Raw genomic sequence first — 15570 nt, forward strand, 5'->3', positions numbered from 1 at the left:
GGCAGAAAAGATAAGAGTTTAAAAAAAAAGAAGAAATAAGAGATATAAAATCCCTTGCTATCCCAGGGAGTGAGTGGCAAGATCCTACAAGTGACCTTCCAGAAGGCAAACAAATAGAGAAAAGTCACTTGATTTTTTCCCACAGGTCCCAGTTGTAATTGATCTCCACTAACAGATGTGTCAAATCTCCAGTGTTATCAATCTGACTACATTCCACAAGTAGCAACCTGTGAGAAAAAAAGGAGTAATGAGTCCAAACAGATTACTGTTGACAGGGAAGATGGTGATAGAAAGCAAATATGTATATAAATGAATTGGAATAAGCTATCAGTCCTGCAAGATAGAAGATAGACAGATACACATCTAAAAGAGTGCAGAGATGACTGGAGAAAACTCTGATTCTCTCAGATCCTTATAGTTTTGGTCTGATTCAAGAAACTGCATAATTTCATAAAACATTTAGACACCCATTTTCCTGATTCCTTCTCAAGGTCTTTGCTTTTTTGACCAACATTCAGCTTACATTTTGGGAGTACTTACAGGGGCATGTGTCTTTTCAAAAGAGAGGAGAAAAGGGGAGAGAGGAAAATATTATAAGATAGGTCCTCCAAGCAGTGAAGGATTTTTAGCATGACAATGCTAATCCAACCAGCATTAAATTGGAGTAAAGGGTCCGGAAGGCTTCAGTGACCTCTGATGTAAGTGCAGAATGCCTGAGGGTGCTTGAAAGGGCATAAGATTATCTCTGTTCTATACCTCTAGTACTTTCTCCATCGCTGTTGCAGCAGAGAATCAAGAGCCAGGAACTATATAACCTATAAGGAAAGGGACTTTCACTGTGGGAAGAAACCTAGTCAGGATGCCTCCCTAAATGTTCTGGTTCAGTTATTCCTTCATGAAGGAATTTTATTTATCAATATGGCACGGTGCTCCCAAGGACAGTAGCTTTCTTCTCCCAAGCATGAATTCTCCACTGCTTCAAGTCATACAATTTATGACTACACTGACCCACTGACTTCAGGATCATTTCTCACCAGTCTCAAAATAGGAACAGGAATCCAAGAAGTGAAGAACAACCAGAATCAGTGACTTTGGAGAAACTCTCAAGATGCAAAATAGAGTTTCCAAACCACGCTTCTTTCAGGGGCTGTGTTTCTCTTCACAATGCAGCATCCTCTGCATGGACTCCTGGCATGCAGTTACATTGCCATTGCTACAAAGCACATTATAGTTTTCAAGTATGAGGCCTGCATTTTAAATTAATATTTTCATTCTTAGTGTTGCACTTTTGAAAAAAGTCTCTAGTACAGATGAAGTCTCAACTGTTCCTTTCACCATTCCTCATTGATTTGATTTGGAGAACTAAAGATATTCAGGTTAAGTAGCCATTGCAAAACATTCAGCTTTTATAAATGAAATAATCATATGTACAAATCATTTAAAGACAGCCATGGCTTTCATTAGTACAAAATAATTGACAGAAGAACATGTGTGCTTTTTTCATTTTTCTTTTGGTCATTTTCAGTTTGTAGTTAATTGGATTATAAAAAATATGGTTCATACTGATCAATTTTATGGTTATTTTATCAATATTCTTTTCATTTTAATTAGTGCGAGAGGAAGAGAGCTGTACAGAAAATTTTTTACTCCAAGTTTTGTCAAAAAAATTAATTTGATTTCATGCTTCAACAGCAAATACAATTTGAGCCATAAGAGGCATTTTAAAAAGCACATGGGACACATGCCTATGAATAATACTTATCATTTTGATTCTGTTGCTCATGCTGTATGACCATGCAATAATGTAGGTAATAAATATTTTACAGCTTAAATTTTCATTACATTATACAATGCAAATGATTCCTGAGCTGAAATGTAATTCAGTCTTAAAATGTAATATCTATTGAAAATAACATTTTTAGAACTGGCTTTTCCTTCAAATAGTAGGTTCTGTGGGTCCTTTGTACTGCATATGCAAGAGCACACAGCACTGCAGGTGTGGCTAGCAATTTGCAATGGAAATAGGTAACACTTCCAGCATCATCATGTTTATTTCAACAATTCCTTACTGGGAATAAGGGGATTACATTCAGAAATTATAGTAAAGGTATTCTTTCAAGTGATTCAACATGCCATATAGAAATACATTTCTCTCATAGTCTTCTACTGATGTGCTCATTTTTTAGCATTCCTGAAAAATATCTCATTATAAGCTTCCCAGCATGTGCTTTGCCTGGTACAAACTGCATCCTTTCTGCACTCAGTGATGTTTGTATTCAGAATGAAATTCTATGCTATGCTATGCTATGCTATGCATGGACAAAAATATCTGATTATCTCAACGTTTCACAGCCACAGAAGTTTATAACTACTTTCCGTTTCATATAATTACATATGAACTCTGTATTTTCAAAGAGCAGTAATTTAAACATTGAAGAACCACATAGTCCATGTTAGCTCTTATGGGCACGCTGAAGTTAGATGCAAAGCTTTTGAGAGTGTGTCTTGAGGAATGTGTCTTACCTTCAAGTGCAATTTTAACTTGCAGGTAGGCAGACTTTGCTCTAGATGTTTTAAAAACAGCCTCAAAGCCTGTGCCAGGGCAGTAGGACTGAAAGAGTCAGTGGCATCATACTATGAGCAGCTTCTGCATTCCTCCTCATCTGTCCCCTTGCAAGAACAAGACCACCATTACCTTGTACAGGCAACTGAACTTAACCTTGTAGATAAAACAAGGTTTCCAAACTTTGGTATTGAACATCCTTTCTGTTTCCTCTTCATGCCTTCTGCTGGTAGGAAGAGACAAACAAAAGCAAAAGTGTTAAATAATGAAAAAGAATAGGCAGAGAGCTATGGTGACCCCAGGATGTTCATTGGATATGTTTGAACATGAACAAAGGTAACTTAAGCACTGGGAAGTAGAAATTCTGTATGTTCCATATTCAGCTGACTGGAGGGCAGGGTTATAAGCTCAAAAGAGGGAAAAAATCAACTTACAATTGGCCAACTATAAGACCACAGGGCCACCACTGATCCAGCTGTCACAGTCATTACCTTGGCCAGCGTCTTATACCTGCCCTAAAGCACCTGCCCAGTATGACCTGCAGGTAGTCAGATCCCAGCTCAATCTCCAGCAATGACTTTAGTGAGCACACAGTGCATCATTACATTTCCATTCATCAGTCATCACGCTGTTTGTTGGATATAGTCTTAATTTTGGTTTTGTCTTGTCCAAGTAAGTAGTAACAAGGAATTCTGGATATGAGTGACCACTAACAATGCATCTGAAATGTTGGAAATGCCACATCTTGAAAAAGCATGATTATACTAACAGTATTTTTGCCTGCTAAAAAAAACCCCAAACAATACTACATGGCATGCAGTAATAATAGAATACATTTTGCTTTTGTTCATCTGAAGAATTGGCCAGAAATGCACTGAGCTGGGCTGACGAAGCTGGAAATAAACCTATTTAAAATTCAAGGAATAAGAAAAGAATCTTAGAGATTAATCAATAATAATTAGGTGAAATTTGTTTCTATTTGCTAATTTTAATTTCCTTTACAAGCTTATTCTGTACTGTGAGTTAGACTGCCACTGATAACGTCTCTATCAAAAAACAATTTCATCAAATCAGTTTCATTCCCAAATGAAATATATCCAATGAAAATAAAAGTGCGTAAGAAACAGATTCATACTATTGAGAATTTTTTAGAAATTATTTCCTAATATCATACAATAGAAGGAAAAGGAGTGGAGGAACCACGTAATAAAACACATTTCTCTTTTTCACAGTCAAAAGCTGAGTTTTAAGGAGCGGGTTCGGATGGCCAGCCCACGAGGTCAAAGCATAAAGAACAGGCAGTCTTCAGTTGGAGATCGCCGGTCACCAAGTGCTGACATTGCCACCGAGGGCAGCCCAACCAAAGTCCAGAAGAGCTGGAGCTTCAACGACCGGACCCGCTTCAGGCCCTCGCTGCGGCTGAAGAGCTCGCAGCCCAAACCTGTGGTGGATGGTAGGAGCTTTTCATGCCTTGTTTGCCTCGTTTTGCTGCCCCCAGCCTGCCCCTGCTCTCAGACACCAGCACTGTGAATGCAGCCTGGGTTGGGCAGACAGAAAGAATCATTATTAATTTACAGTGAAGGTGGTGAGACACTGGACCAGGTTGCCCAAGAAAGTTGTGGATGCTGCCTCCCTGGCAGTGCTCAAGGCTAGGTTGGATGGGGCTTTGAGCAACCTGGTCTAGTGGGAGGTGTCCCTGCCTATGGCAGGGCAGTTGGAACTGGATGATCTTTAAGGTCCCTTCCAACCCAAACCATTCTATGATTCATTTATATTAGGGCAGAGATACTAGAAAGCTATAGCTTCCTTCAAACAGCATGCCAGTGGCATTTTTTTTTAATCAGAAATCTTGTGTCAGTGGTGCATACAGAGTGACTGATGGACAAGGAGGTCACTAAGGAAATTCACAGGTGGACTAAATGCATGGCTTGGCTGCAGCAGCTCTGCCATCACAGCCCCTCTCCCACCACTGGGCACAGCTGCTGCCTAAACCAGCTGCTTCTCACTGGTGGGCCACCCACTGTGGCCTCTGCCAGCCGAGAGTACAACTCATTGTTCAGGCAAAGATCTTCATCTACCCAAACTTGCCAAAATGGAAACAGTGGCTGCCCTAAGCAGGGAGCACCTCCCAGCAGGCAGGAGCTGAGATGGTGGGACAAACCTAGCCCCTGCAGAAATGGGTCCTGCACTGAGAGGTGCACCACACAGCAATGGGGACACGGCTGCCCCAGAGGGTTTGGATTTGGGCTTCTCCATTCACATTTTCCCCAACTTAGGAATGTTTTGTCCTTTCCTGTGAGACCCCCAGGCAGAAAATAAGGGAAACAAACTGACCAGCTACAACAGGAGGCAGTGACCTTGGCTTTATGAGAAAGGTACAGCATAAATCATTTCATCCACGTAAAGATATATAACTTCAAACTCTTTCTGTGATGGCAATCACATGTTACAGCCAACAATTATGGTAAAACTAATTAGTCAGAAGTGTGATTTCAGTGTCTGCTTCCTTCTTAAGAGCACATTATCACAGACGTGTAGGTTGCAAAATACCCATTGAACTGAAATGCCCCATCCCTCAGCCGAGAGCAACCTACGCAACACATCTTGTCAGGAAAAGCCTGGGTAAATAAACATTTCCTGAGGGCAAGCAAGACAAACCAACAGTGTTTGCTAAGGTCACAGTTCCAGGCTAGACCTCCCCCTCTCAGCTACACAAATCTCAAACTTGGCTGTGTTACAGCAAGCTGCTGGGGTGTACCAGGCACCAGGCTGCTCTCCAGGGTGCTCACTGCTCCTCACTCTGTTCTGGGGCACAGGCCCTGGATCATGTCCTGCAGCAGCTGCGGTACAGGGGCTATGTGGTGCCAGCTGGGGTCTCATGCTGATGTGGAGCTGGGACAGGGACACTTGCTCTGCAGTGGGAAGTGATAAATGCTCTAGGCACCAGTGTGGGGTTTGAGCTACCCTGAATAACTTAGACTTCCTGTGTAAACACTTCTATAGCAAGTATCTCCCCAAAACCACACCAAAAATTATTTCATAGGCTAACCCCCTCCCCTGTAACTCACACTGTGCCTGGAAGTGATCTAAGAAAATAATAATTTGTTGTGCATACTCTGGGGTGTCAGTGGCTCACTCACTCCAGACCTACAGCCTGCACCTCACTCACACATCTATTTAGTTTTTCATCAGCCCATTTGTCACAGAAACTTTTCCACAGCATGTCTTCTATTTTGTCCTTTATGTATTGTCATCAGTAGCAATGATCTGCATGAGAAGACGATGTTCCCTCTTATTGTCTCCCTTTCATGGAAAAGGTGGCATAAACAGTACCTTGGGTATTTCTCTAGATGAAAGATAACAGCAACAACAGAGCGTTCATTGCTGTGTGTAATCCCTTAAAGATCTTCCTACTCCTCTGGGTGAGTGCAGTCTGTTTCCTTGCCAGAGGCTTCCAGCTACTAGTCCACCCTCAAGAACTGGAGCCAACAGATATGACCAATTTCTCATCCGTGGCAGGAGGAACAGTTTCCATTGTCTCCGGCTTTTAGGCAAATGCCAAGTTTCCACTCCGGGACCTCATCCAGCTACTTCTAGGACTGGTATTGTCAGTGTGCTCATTGCAGAAAGGCAGCTCCTTGCTACCTTACTTCATCTGTTTCAAGAAAAGTCAGGTGCTACCAACCTCGATTTCTTTCTTTGTTTTGGTGTGTTACCAATGGCATAGTTTGATATTCTTTCCACATTTGACAGGTCAATGAAAAGGATGTGAAGATGATGTATTTAATTTAGGATGTCTTGCATGTTTCACTGTATGAAAATACAGAATTTGCAACATTTTATTAATATGTCTCAGTTGTGAGGTCCTGCAGTTTCCTCCTTGAGGCATGCTCCAGCCAAAGGATTGTTTTGGTGTGCTGATCTTCCAGCTAAACTAGAAGCCACCCCTTTTTAGATGAAAGTTCAGGCATAAAACAATGTCCTTGTACAGATGGTGCTTCTGGTAATTCTACCCCCATCTGGGGGAGAAGAAATTGTATTGGCAATAAATAGACCCTTCAGACCGAGGCAATATAGCACTGGGGTTGTAAATTCTCTTCCATTAGTACAGGCAGAGGAGGAGCTACCTCTCTCTGGAGGTGAGGTGCACTAAACTCTGTGTAAAAAAGAAAAAAAAAGGCAAAGAAGCAAAAGGAAAGAGAAATTGTTAGCATATGAGGATGATATAAGGCAGATTGTCAATGCAACAGGGCTGAGTTCTGATAAAGGATGTGTTTGGAATCTGGGCCAAAATTATCAGAAAGAGACTGCTGGAAAACCTAAGTATTAGCCGTTAGAAACTATCCCGTAAAGGGAGACTTCTAATCCAGACAGAGTTTATGCAGATAGCCAAGAGTCTAACATAATTGAAAATGTAATAGCCTTCCTCTGAGGCTACCCAGTAACAACAGCTTACTAACACTCTCCCACTGCATACTAAAACTACAGAAGGAGAGTTCCTTGGCAGCAAGAAGAACACTTAGGATGGCCACAGGTATCTCCCAAAAGGATTTTTGGCATAGCAGCCATAGAACAGTATGGCTGAAACTGTTGCACAAATGGCTTTATTTATGGGTAGCAACAGTCCTCTGAAACTGCCTATAAACCATTTATTGCTATTGCCAAAGTGGGCCTGTCAACGGCAGCAATTATTTCAGCTATATATGTGCATTTGCAAATTGAATCCAAACCCGAGCAAGCTTTGATGGCTAGAGAGAGCTTTGGTGGTGTGGATGCAGACAGACTCTAGAGCATTTAACACAGGGGAGTGAAATCAAAACCAAAGACTTATGTAATCTGATTTTAAATATATGTCCTGTCTCTGGGGATATGTGGCTTGCCACTGCCAGAACCCTTTTTGAAGAGAAGACCCTGCACAATATAATAAATGTGCCAGGATGCTGAATTTCCAGGCCTTGCTATCAGTTTAAAAGGGAATTACCAGGACCAAGCAGACCAAAGGGAAATCTTCACCATTCAAGAACAGTAAATAGTAAATTTATACAAAGCACACACTTAAAAGGCTACGAGAATCATCTAGGGTGATGCAAGACTCTTCCCAAAAGGGATGCCATGTCACACGGAGAAGGTGCTGCCTGACCTTAGAGCTCCACATGGCAGCCACCACTCCTGCACACCAAGGGAGCCAGCTGCCAGCTCTGGCCCCAAGACCTCCATGTGCAGTACAGCTTGCCTCCCTGCACCAAAACTAGGGAAACCACAACAACACTGCCCATGAGGAATGGCCCTCAGCACATGAGAGCACCCACTGGCAGGAACCAAACCCATGCGAGAGTCTGTGTGAGCAATTAAATAGGACACGTGATCTTGTACATTGCTCAAGGTGCTGTGCCTGTGCCTAGTTGTATCCAACCATAGAGACTCAACCTCAAAAACTCTCCCCTCTTTTCTGATGAGAACTTTTTCTGCTTACATCATGCTCCAGTCTTGCACAGCCACAGCTGAAGTAATGAATGGATATTATGTTGTGCATGCAGTTCTCTGTGAGGGACAAGAATGCCCTGTTTTACTTGTTTTGTACCATCCCATGATTCTAAGCCTCTTCATGAGTTGTGTGCCTTTACTGTAACCTAGAGACATTGTATGGCTTTTTGAATAAAACATCAAAAGCCTTCAGCACTGGAGATATTACAAACATATTTCATTTGATTAACTAAAAAGAGCTCTCCAAGGAAATATTTTATTTGTTGCACCATCCCTGAACATTATACGCTCACATGACCTCTAGCCTTTCATTCCCTACAGAGTACATGCACAAAATCCTCAGGGTAGAGTATATTATAAGAGCCATGGAAAGAATGCAATTGTGCATTTCAGCCCCCGTGTCCTCAGTTACTACCATGTAATTTATGTATTGCAAAAATGACAGGTTTTCCTTTCAGTAGCACAAACAGCTTGACCTTTTATAAGGTTCACTTGGTGTGGCAAAGGTCCTTAGTTTGGTTGCTTTTACATCTTGGTTAGCTTAAATTTGCTGACTCAAATTGAAGCTGCATGATGGCAAAAAAAAAGCTACTCAATTTGTATAAACCCCATATGATGAGACTAAATTATATTTTACAAGCAATATATCAGTTTGTGGTAGACGGGAGATTTATTTTCTTGTGATTGTTTAACTTGATGATAGAGCTCTCGTTTATTACCGTTGTCACTGTAATTAATTAGGAAAATCTTATAAAAATAATCTGGCTCTCTGATCTAAGATCCAAGTAATTTCTTCATTTTAAGTAAATAAGTACAGGCCATTGGTTTCGAGGCATTATTTTAGTTTGTTCCAACCAAGGTCCTGGCCATATGAGTCCATAATTTAGTCTCTCTTCTTATTATATGTCTTGAGGAACTTGCTGTGCACCATTGCTCCCTGGACTGAGCCCTTACTCAGTGGTCACAGGTGAATGAGTAGCAAGCTCAGCTCCATGAGGGATGGCAGCAGACCCCCACACAGAAGTATGATTTGCATGGATTCAGACAATCTCATTTGCAGTGAAGAGTAAAGAAATTAGTTAAAAGAAGTCGTTCTAAGAGGATGCTCATAAAAACATCCCAACCACCATGTAACTGCCCTGTGGCTACCTGAATCTAAAGCTTCCATCCTCCTCTCTCCCTTTGACCATGGCTACCACCTCCCTCAAACAACAAGACCTGGAAATCTCCCAGGATGCAGGACCTCTGTAGACATTATAGAATATCAGACATATTAACTGATGTGTGCTACAAGGTCTTGCAAGGTGAAGGTGAATTAGGTATGATATTTAGCTCATTAGTCCCCAGTTTCTTTTACAGTTTCAACTTACTGTATGTAGTGTATCTAAAAATACACTAAAATCATATATTTAGAGTCACCTAACTTTTTTCTTTCTTACTCGTCTCACTTGGCCCTCTAAATGTGCTGGCTAATGTGCCACTATTTATAGGAACATCAGCCATTTTAACTGTATAATTATTGTGTGTATAATTAGTTATTTTTAGAAAATCTCCTGGTCCTCCATATCATCACTCAAAAAAGAAAAGGACTCCTTTTCAATTAAGCAGTGGGAGCTGTTCCATGAAATATTGCCAGTGCAGAAAATTCTGAGAAGTTAAATAATAACTGAAGATAGCTGAAAGTTTTTAGAAGGGAATGATAGCATTTTAGATATTTGGAACTTGCATGCATTATATGATAACTGATATAAATTAGGTTTCTGACCTTAAAAAATTGCACTTACAAAGAAAGGAGACTAGATAATTATACCCAGAATATGTGAAAAATGTTCCACAAATCCTATCTTCCATTTTGGCAAATGCTTTTTTTAAAATTCTTGCACAGATAAAATGTTGTTAGCGATACTTGTTTTGATGTTCTGCTTCATACAGCAGTGCAGCTACCAAATTCCAGTTCTGATACCCTCTTTTCTTCCCCATATGGCAAGTTTTTCCTTTTTCAGGAGAAAGACCAGGGAGAAAGGAACAGGCTATGCATACAACAGTACTGCACCCCTCATGGGTACTGCCAGCAGAGTAGAGGCTCAGGTCATGCATAAGGGAAAGGGAGCTCCTACAAGCTGGTGCAGAAATGTTCCTCCTTCCAGTAGGCACCAGTTTCCTCCCTTTCCTGAGAAACTGCTTTCCAGCATAGAAATGGCAACCATGACATAAAAGCTCCCAGTAAAAAATGTTTTCAGATGTTGTCACACTCACTGACTTTCTTCATTTTGCCGCTTCAATACCCTTGAGTACTACCAGAGATTTTTGTGTTATTTTCTAGACAAACATTAAGCATCTCAGGAAGATTACATAATGGAATCTTACTTGCCCTGCCACCTTCCTTCTTTCATGATTAGAAGAAAGCCTTTTTTTTTTTTCATTATTTTGTTTTGTTTTGTTTTGTTTTCCCAGGGATCAAGGAAATAAATACCTGATTCACTCCCTTAGGCCTCTTTTTTTCTGGCCTCTGCTCTGGAAAGCCTGTAATCATGGTTTGCTGCCTTTCCCTCTTCGGGAGAGCTTTTCGCATTCTTATCATTAAGCTTGTGATTAAGTTCCATCCCATTTTGTGTTGGTTTTTTTCAGTTAATTTTTCCTAGGGAGCTTAGTGAGCAATCATGGTAACATGATTCATGTGAAGTCTTTACTGAGAGTCAGTGTGTGGATGGCTTAAAGCAAAGGAGAATCTGAAAGAAAATCACTTCTAGAGGCAGTGAAGGGAATTTGTATTCATGGTTCAGTAAAGAGGTGAGAAATTTCATGAAACAAATATAAACAAAGACACTAGGCTGTGACATTGTGTTTTGGTAAAGGGAAATTGCATAAATTGCATGAACATAAACCATGAAGATGCTTGTACTTTAAACAATTTTTGAGGGAAAGATGTAACTGGGATTTTGTGTAACGTTCCACACATTATGACATTAGTGGAAATACTATAAAATATGTGAAGGATGTCTCATTTTTTTTAGAGAAGATGAGATAAATCCCTAATTCTCCACAGTCAATGCTCAGGGTGAAGAAAGCTACTTCAAAGGCAGTGTAAAGCTGAGTGAACTGCACCTACCTTGTGTGCATCCTGGGTATTACCTAACTACCTACCTACAGCAGCATAAAAGGGGCACTGTATTGCTTTCAAAAGGAACTGAAAGAACAGAAAAATATTAAGACTATAAAGATGCTAGCAGTGCTTCTTGAACAACAGGAGTCACCTGAGCTCAGTGGCCATTGAACATGCCATGAGGAGTCTTAACACTAAAGCAGGTGCCTGGGCACTCCTGCTGCATCCTCACCTCCCATAAGGCCTGCACTGCTGCCCTGGGCAGCCAGATCAGCTCTGTGCTCAGAGGAGGCTGCTGAGCAGGCTGTGGAGCTGCATTATTAATTGCTTGGACTTCAGTTCTCAAGTTGAACTCTGGATTTTGAATTATGGTTATAAACTACGACTTGATGTAACTCAGCACCTGTGAAAATTAGGCCACCATCCATTTTTCACCTTGAGTCTTGCATTACAGTTAAAATCCATCAGACTTTTTTTCCCAAATTAGTGCTTTTTTTACCAAGTTGACACAACACTGTGCTGTACCATGAATGATCAAGAATCATAGGCAGGTCATCAACTTTGGGCACCTATTTAGGTTGTTCTGTGTCTAAATGGTGGGTATGCATGCTCAGCAGAATGATTTAGATCACCCACATGAGGAGCCTGCTACACAGTCAGAGTAAGTTTTAAGTGCCTCTGAAGGCTTCCAAGAAAAGAAGTCAAGGGATCTATGTTGAGATCATGATACTGATCACTGCGTTAGAAGCACTTCCACAGGACTATTCATGGTGTCAGCCCATGTACTTATTAATGTTGAATAGTTGTTGCTGACTTATGGCAGTTCCAAGAAAACAAAGAGTACAAAACTTTTTTATTCTGTTCAACAGGCACATAATTCCTTGAATGTTACTGATATTGAAAGCATGGAGCTATGAGAGTGATCAGAGTATGGTCACAGTTTTCCTGACACCAAAACATGTTATTAAGCAAGAGAAAACACTTCAAAGAAAAGACATGTGGTGTTTACAGAAATGATAAATCAAACTTTGTGTGTAACTTTTGCACAAAGCCATATGAAATGCAGCTCCAAACCCATAAATTTTTTTGTGGCGACATACAGTGTTTCAGAACAGTGCAATTTTTAGCCCATTCATTTGGGGTGATCATAAATGACTGGAGTTTGCATGAAGAATGCCTAAATACGCTGAAAAACAGGGAAATAGCTAAACAATTTTAATTACTTGTGCATTCCTCTCTTGCTATTTCTTAATAATTGATGATTTGGTGTGTGATTAAATCAAAGGCTGCTCATAAGGAAGAAAGAGGAAGAAATTAAAAAGTGTCAGAGACAAGACATTAACCCAAAGTAAACAATGTCAAAGATCATAAGATAATGGCAGATGCCTCATCAGTTGTGAAATAAATACTTTCCAGATTGACATTTAGGATTAAAACACATCCTGAATTGTAAAGATGCTGGTGTTAGAAATGAGAACTTTTTTCTGGGTTGTCAGACTGACTGACACCCCTTCTTGAGGGGGTCTGTATTAAGTATCTGTATTAAGAGACACTCTGGCCATTGTCGTGACCAGATTCATGAGCTGCCCAAGCAACAGACTTAAAAGGCCTGTTTAGCTGTTGACAGAGGCTCCTGGAGAGAATGACAGACCTGTGATAACCCTAGGAAGGCCTGGAAAGCAGCCAGACTCTTGTAGAGCAGCTGCTGCCCAAGGTTGCCTGTTGACCCCACTTGTTCCATGCACTGCCAGCCTGCTGGAGAGCAGGAGATGTGGCCAAAGGTTATGGGGAAGGATGAAGAAACAGAGGTGTGCTGAGCTAGGAATGAGCTGGCACAGGAGGGTCTACCTACTCCAGTAAATGATGGGGAAGGCTTTCTCTGGGAACAGGCAGCAGCATGGAGCAGGGCTCATGAGAGGCTGTAGCTTATTCATGTCTGGGAACTGGCAGAGATTTTAACAGCTGGAGCTGCTGAAGCAGCCAAACTGGCCCAAACATGGCCTCAACCTCGAGGATGAACTTGAGAGGGACAGAAGCAACCTAAGTACATCTCACCTCATAACTATGTTGTACACAGCATGAGATTCCACTGGAAAAAATCATCAGAATGTGAACTTTGATTTCAGGGGGTTTTTAAGCTGGATTTTTTTTTTCTAAATTGTTATTATGCATTTCTTAAACTTTTTCCCAAGTCTGCTCAGTATTATAAAGAAACATGAATGTTTCCCATATGAATCAAACAAGGTTTACAGCTTTTCTGAAGTTTTATTGACATGTGGTACCGAGTGTCTGCCATAATGAAGGAAATTCACATCAGTGGGAATATTAGGAAAAAAAAAAAAAAGAAGGTGATTTATTAGGTGCAGTATCTCTTCTTAAGGCTGGCTTAAATTTATAAGAATTTTTCAGTGTCTGTCTAAAGTTTTTCCTGCTTTTTGTATTTACACTTGAGCGACATGGAATACTATAATTGCACCACATTGTCTCAAAATAGTTTTGCAAAGACACACTGTGTTAAGGAAACCTTTTTACTAATGACTTGGCACACAACCTAGGAACAGTATCAGGGAGAGAACCATTCAGAAACATGTTTATTTTAAACTTCCAAGTTGGAGTCTCCTATTTCACTGAGTTTACATGGCTGTAATTCTTGTGACCATAGCAGAATTATTCCTAATTTATACTGGCATTACTGAGTGGATTCAAACCTTAGAGAGCCACTGAAAATACCAGTAGCATAAAAAGCTCTGGTTTTAGTGTGGCACTTAGAAATGAGATGGGAGATTTCAGCACTGGGAAAAGTAACTGGAGAGGCCGATCAGACATGACACCTGGAAAATTAGTGTCGTGGAACACTTAGCACCTTCAAAGATAGAGTTTTAGATTGTGTATATACCTATCAAACTGATTACATAGTTTATTTTAGCTAATTACATTACATGGCAGGGATCCAAATGTTGCTTAGGCAGAATAGGTGAAGAGACATATTTTATCTATAAGATAAGCTGAGTCAGGAGCAAAGCTTGTGAGAGAGTGTGAGAAAAAAGCACTCATCATCATTGTAGGCACAACTTACAGTAATAGCATGGAAAGGGGGATTTCAAGGTTTTGCATAGAAATTTCACTTTTGCCATGTTAAACTGATTTGTATTTAAAGTTGCATTTAATTGTTTCATGTGTACTTGAAGACATTATTAACTTGGCTATAAGCCATATTTCTGTCTATATTAAGTTGGTCTGTCAAAGATAAAATCTTCTGTTCTTCAAAGCTACATTAGGTGTTCCTCATGGATGTACCAGTTCAGCAACGGTCAAAAGAGAAACTATATTCTTCAGGGCAATGAACTAGTCAGAATTACCAAAGTAAATTATTTTGGCCAAATACTAAATCTGCAAAGACAACAATGCAGCAATACCAATTTGAAGATGCAGCTAATACAATGATATTTATTCTAAAGTAGCATTCCTGTTAGATTTTAAAGGTACTGTGAAATTTCCAGGCACGTCTGGCTGACAAAGAATGTTTCTCATCTTTAATTTACAGTTTTGTGAAAAAGGAACTTGCAAAAAAAGTCTTGCAATCATTTGTGTCTGATTGTGCCTCAGATTTGCTTGTAATAAAAGCCTCAGAAGTGGTTTACTTGCAGCGTTTCCAGATGACTAAGCCTATGTTTGAAATAGCAGCATGAACATAGGTAGGGGCACAGGACTGGAAAGAAACCTCCTCTGATATCAGAGGTTACTGAATCCCATCCTTTTTTTCCCTATGTTATATGTCAGTATTTCATTTTACACTCTGCTTTATGAAGCAGAGACACTTACACATTGAAACATACTGACCTTGAGTGAAATTCTTCACCTGGGCACTTGGACTTCATGCAAGTGAAGTGAGATGGTTTGGGAGGAAAAAACATCTATTCTCATGATAGGTTTCCTTTATTTCATGTGCCTTTGAGACATGACCCTGCCTTCCTTGCTCTGTTCCCATTTTAAGTTTGTAAAGCTTCTTGGTCTTATGTCAGTCCCTGTGTTCTTGTATATTGAGGTACACAGGGCACTTCTGAAATTTCTAGTTAGTTCTCAAATGGTAACTGCTGAGCTGGTGTTAGGAAAGGGTAGAGGATCCATTTTTTTTCAGGCAAATAAATACAGTAACTTGGCTTAAGCTCCTGTTGCAAAGGAATGCTGCAATATCTGTATGGCTCTGAGGTTCAAGGTGGCAATCAATCCATGATGGATGTCATTCTCTATTAAGTTCTGGCAAAATGGTACTTTGGTTATTTTCACCTGTAATAAAGCATTGGATCATTTCACAGACTCCTTAGTAAAGGAAATTTATCTCCTTTGTCTTCAATATCAGGTTGTGACATCATGGTAAAAAAAATAATAATAAAAAAATAAAATATGTGTGTGTATATAT

The 15570-nt window shown here is 40.3% G+C and overlaps 1 protein-coding gene across 1 annotated transcript in view; it reads left to right on the plus strand.

Annotated features, from left to right (window-relative positions):
• Positions 1-15570, plus strand: part of KCNQ5 (potassium voltage-gated channel, KQT-like subfamily, member 5) — an 85244-nt gene that overhangs the window by 57119 nt on the left and 12555 nt on the right. The window contains exon 9 of the mRNA XM_010003359.1: positions 3796-4016. Coding sequence (XP_010001661.1) covers positions 3796-4016 — 221 coding nt within the window. The remainder of the gene's footprint in view (positions 1-3795; positions 4017-15570) is intronic.

This window comes from Chaetura pelagica, unplaced genomic scaffold, assembly GCF_000747805.2.
Source record: "Chaetura pelagica isolate M959 unplaced genomic scaffold, ChaPel_1.0 scaffold150, whole genome shotgun sequence".
NCBI lineage: Eukaryota > Metazoa > Chordata > Aves > Apodiformes > Apodidae > Chaetura > Chaetura pelagica.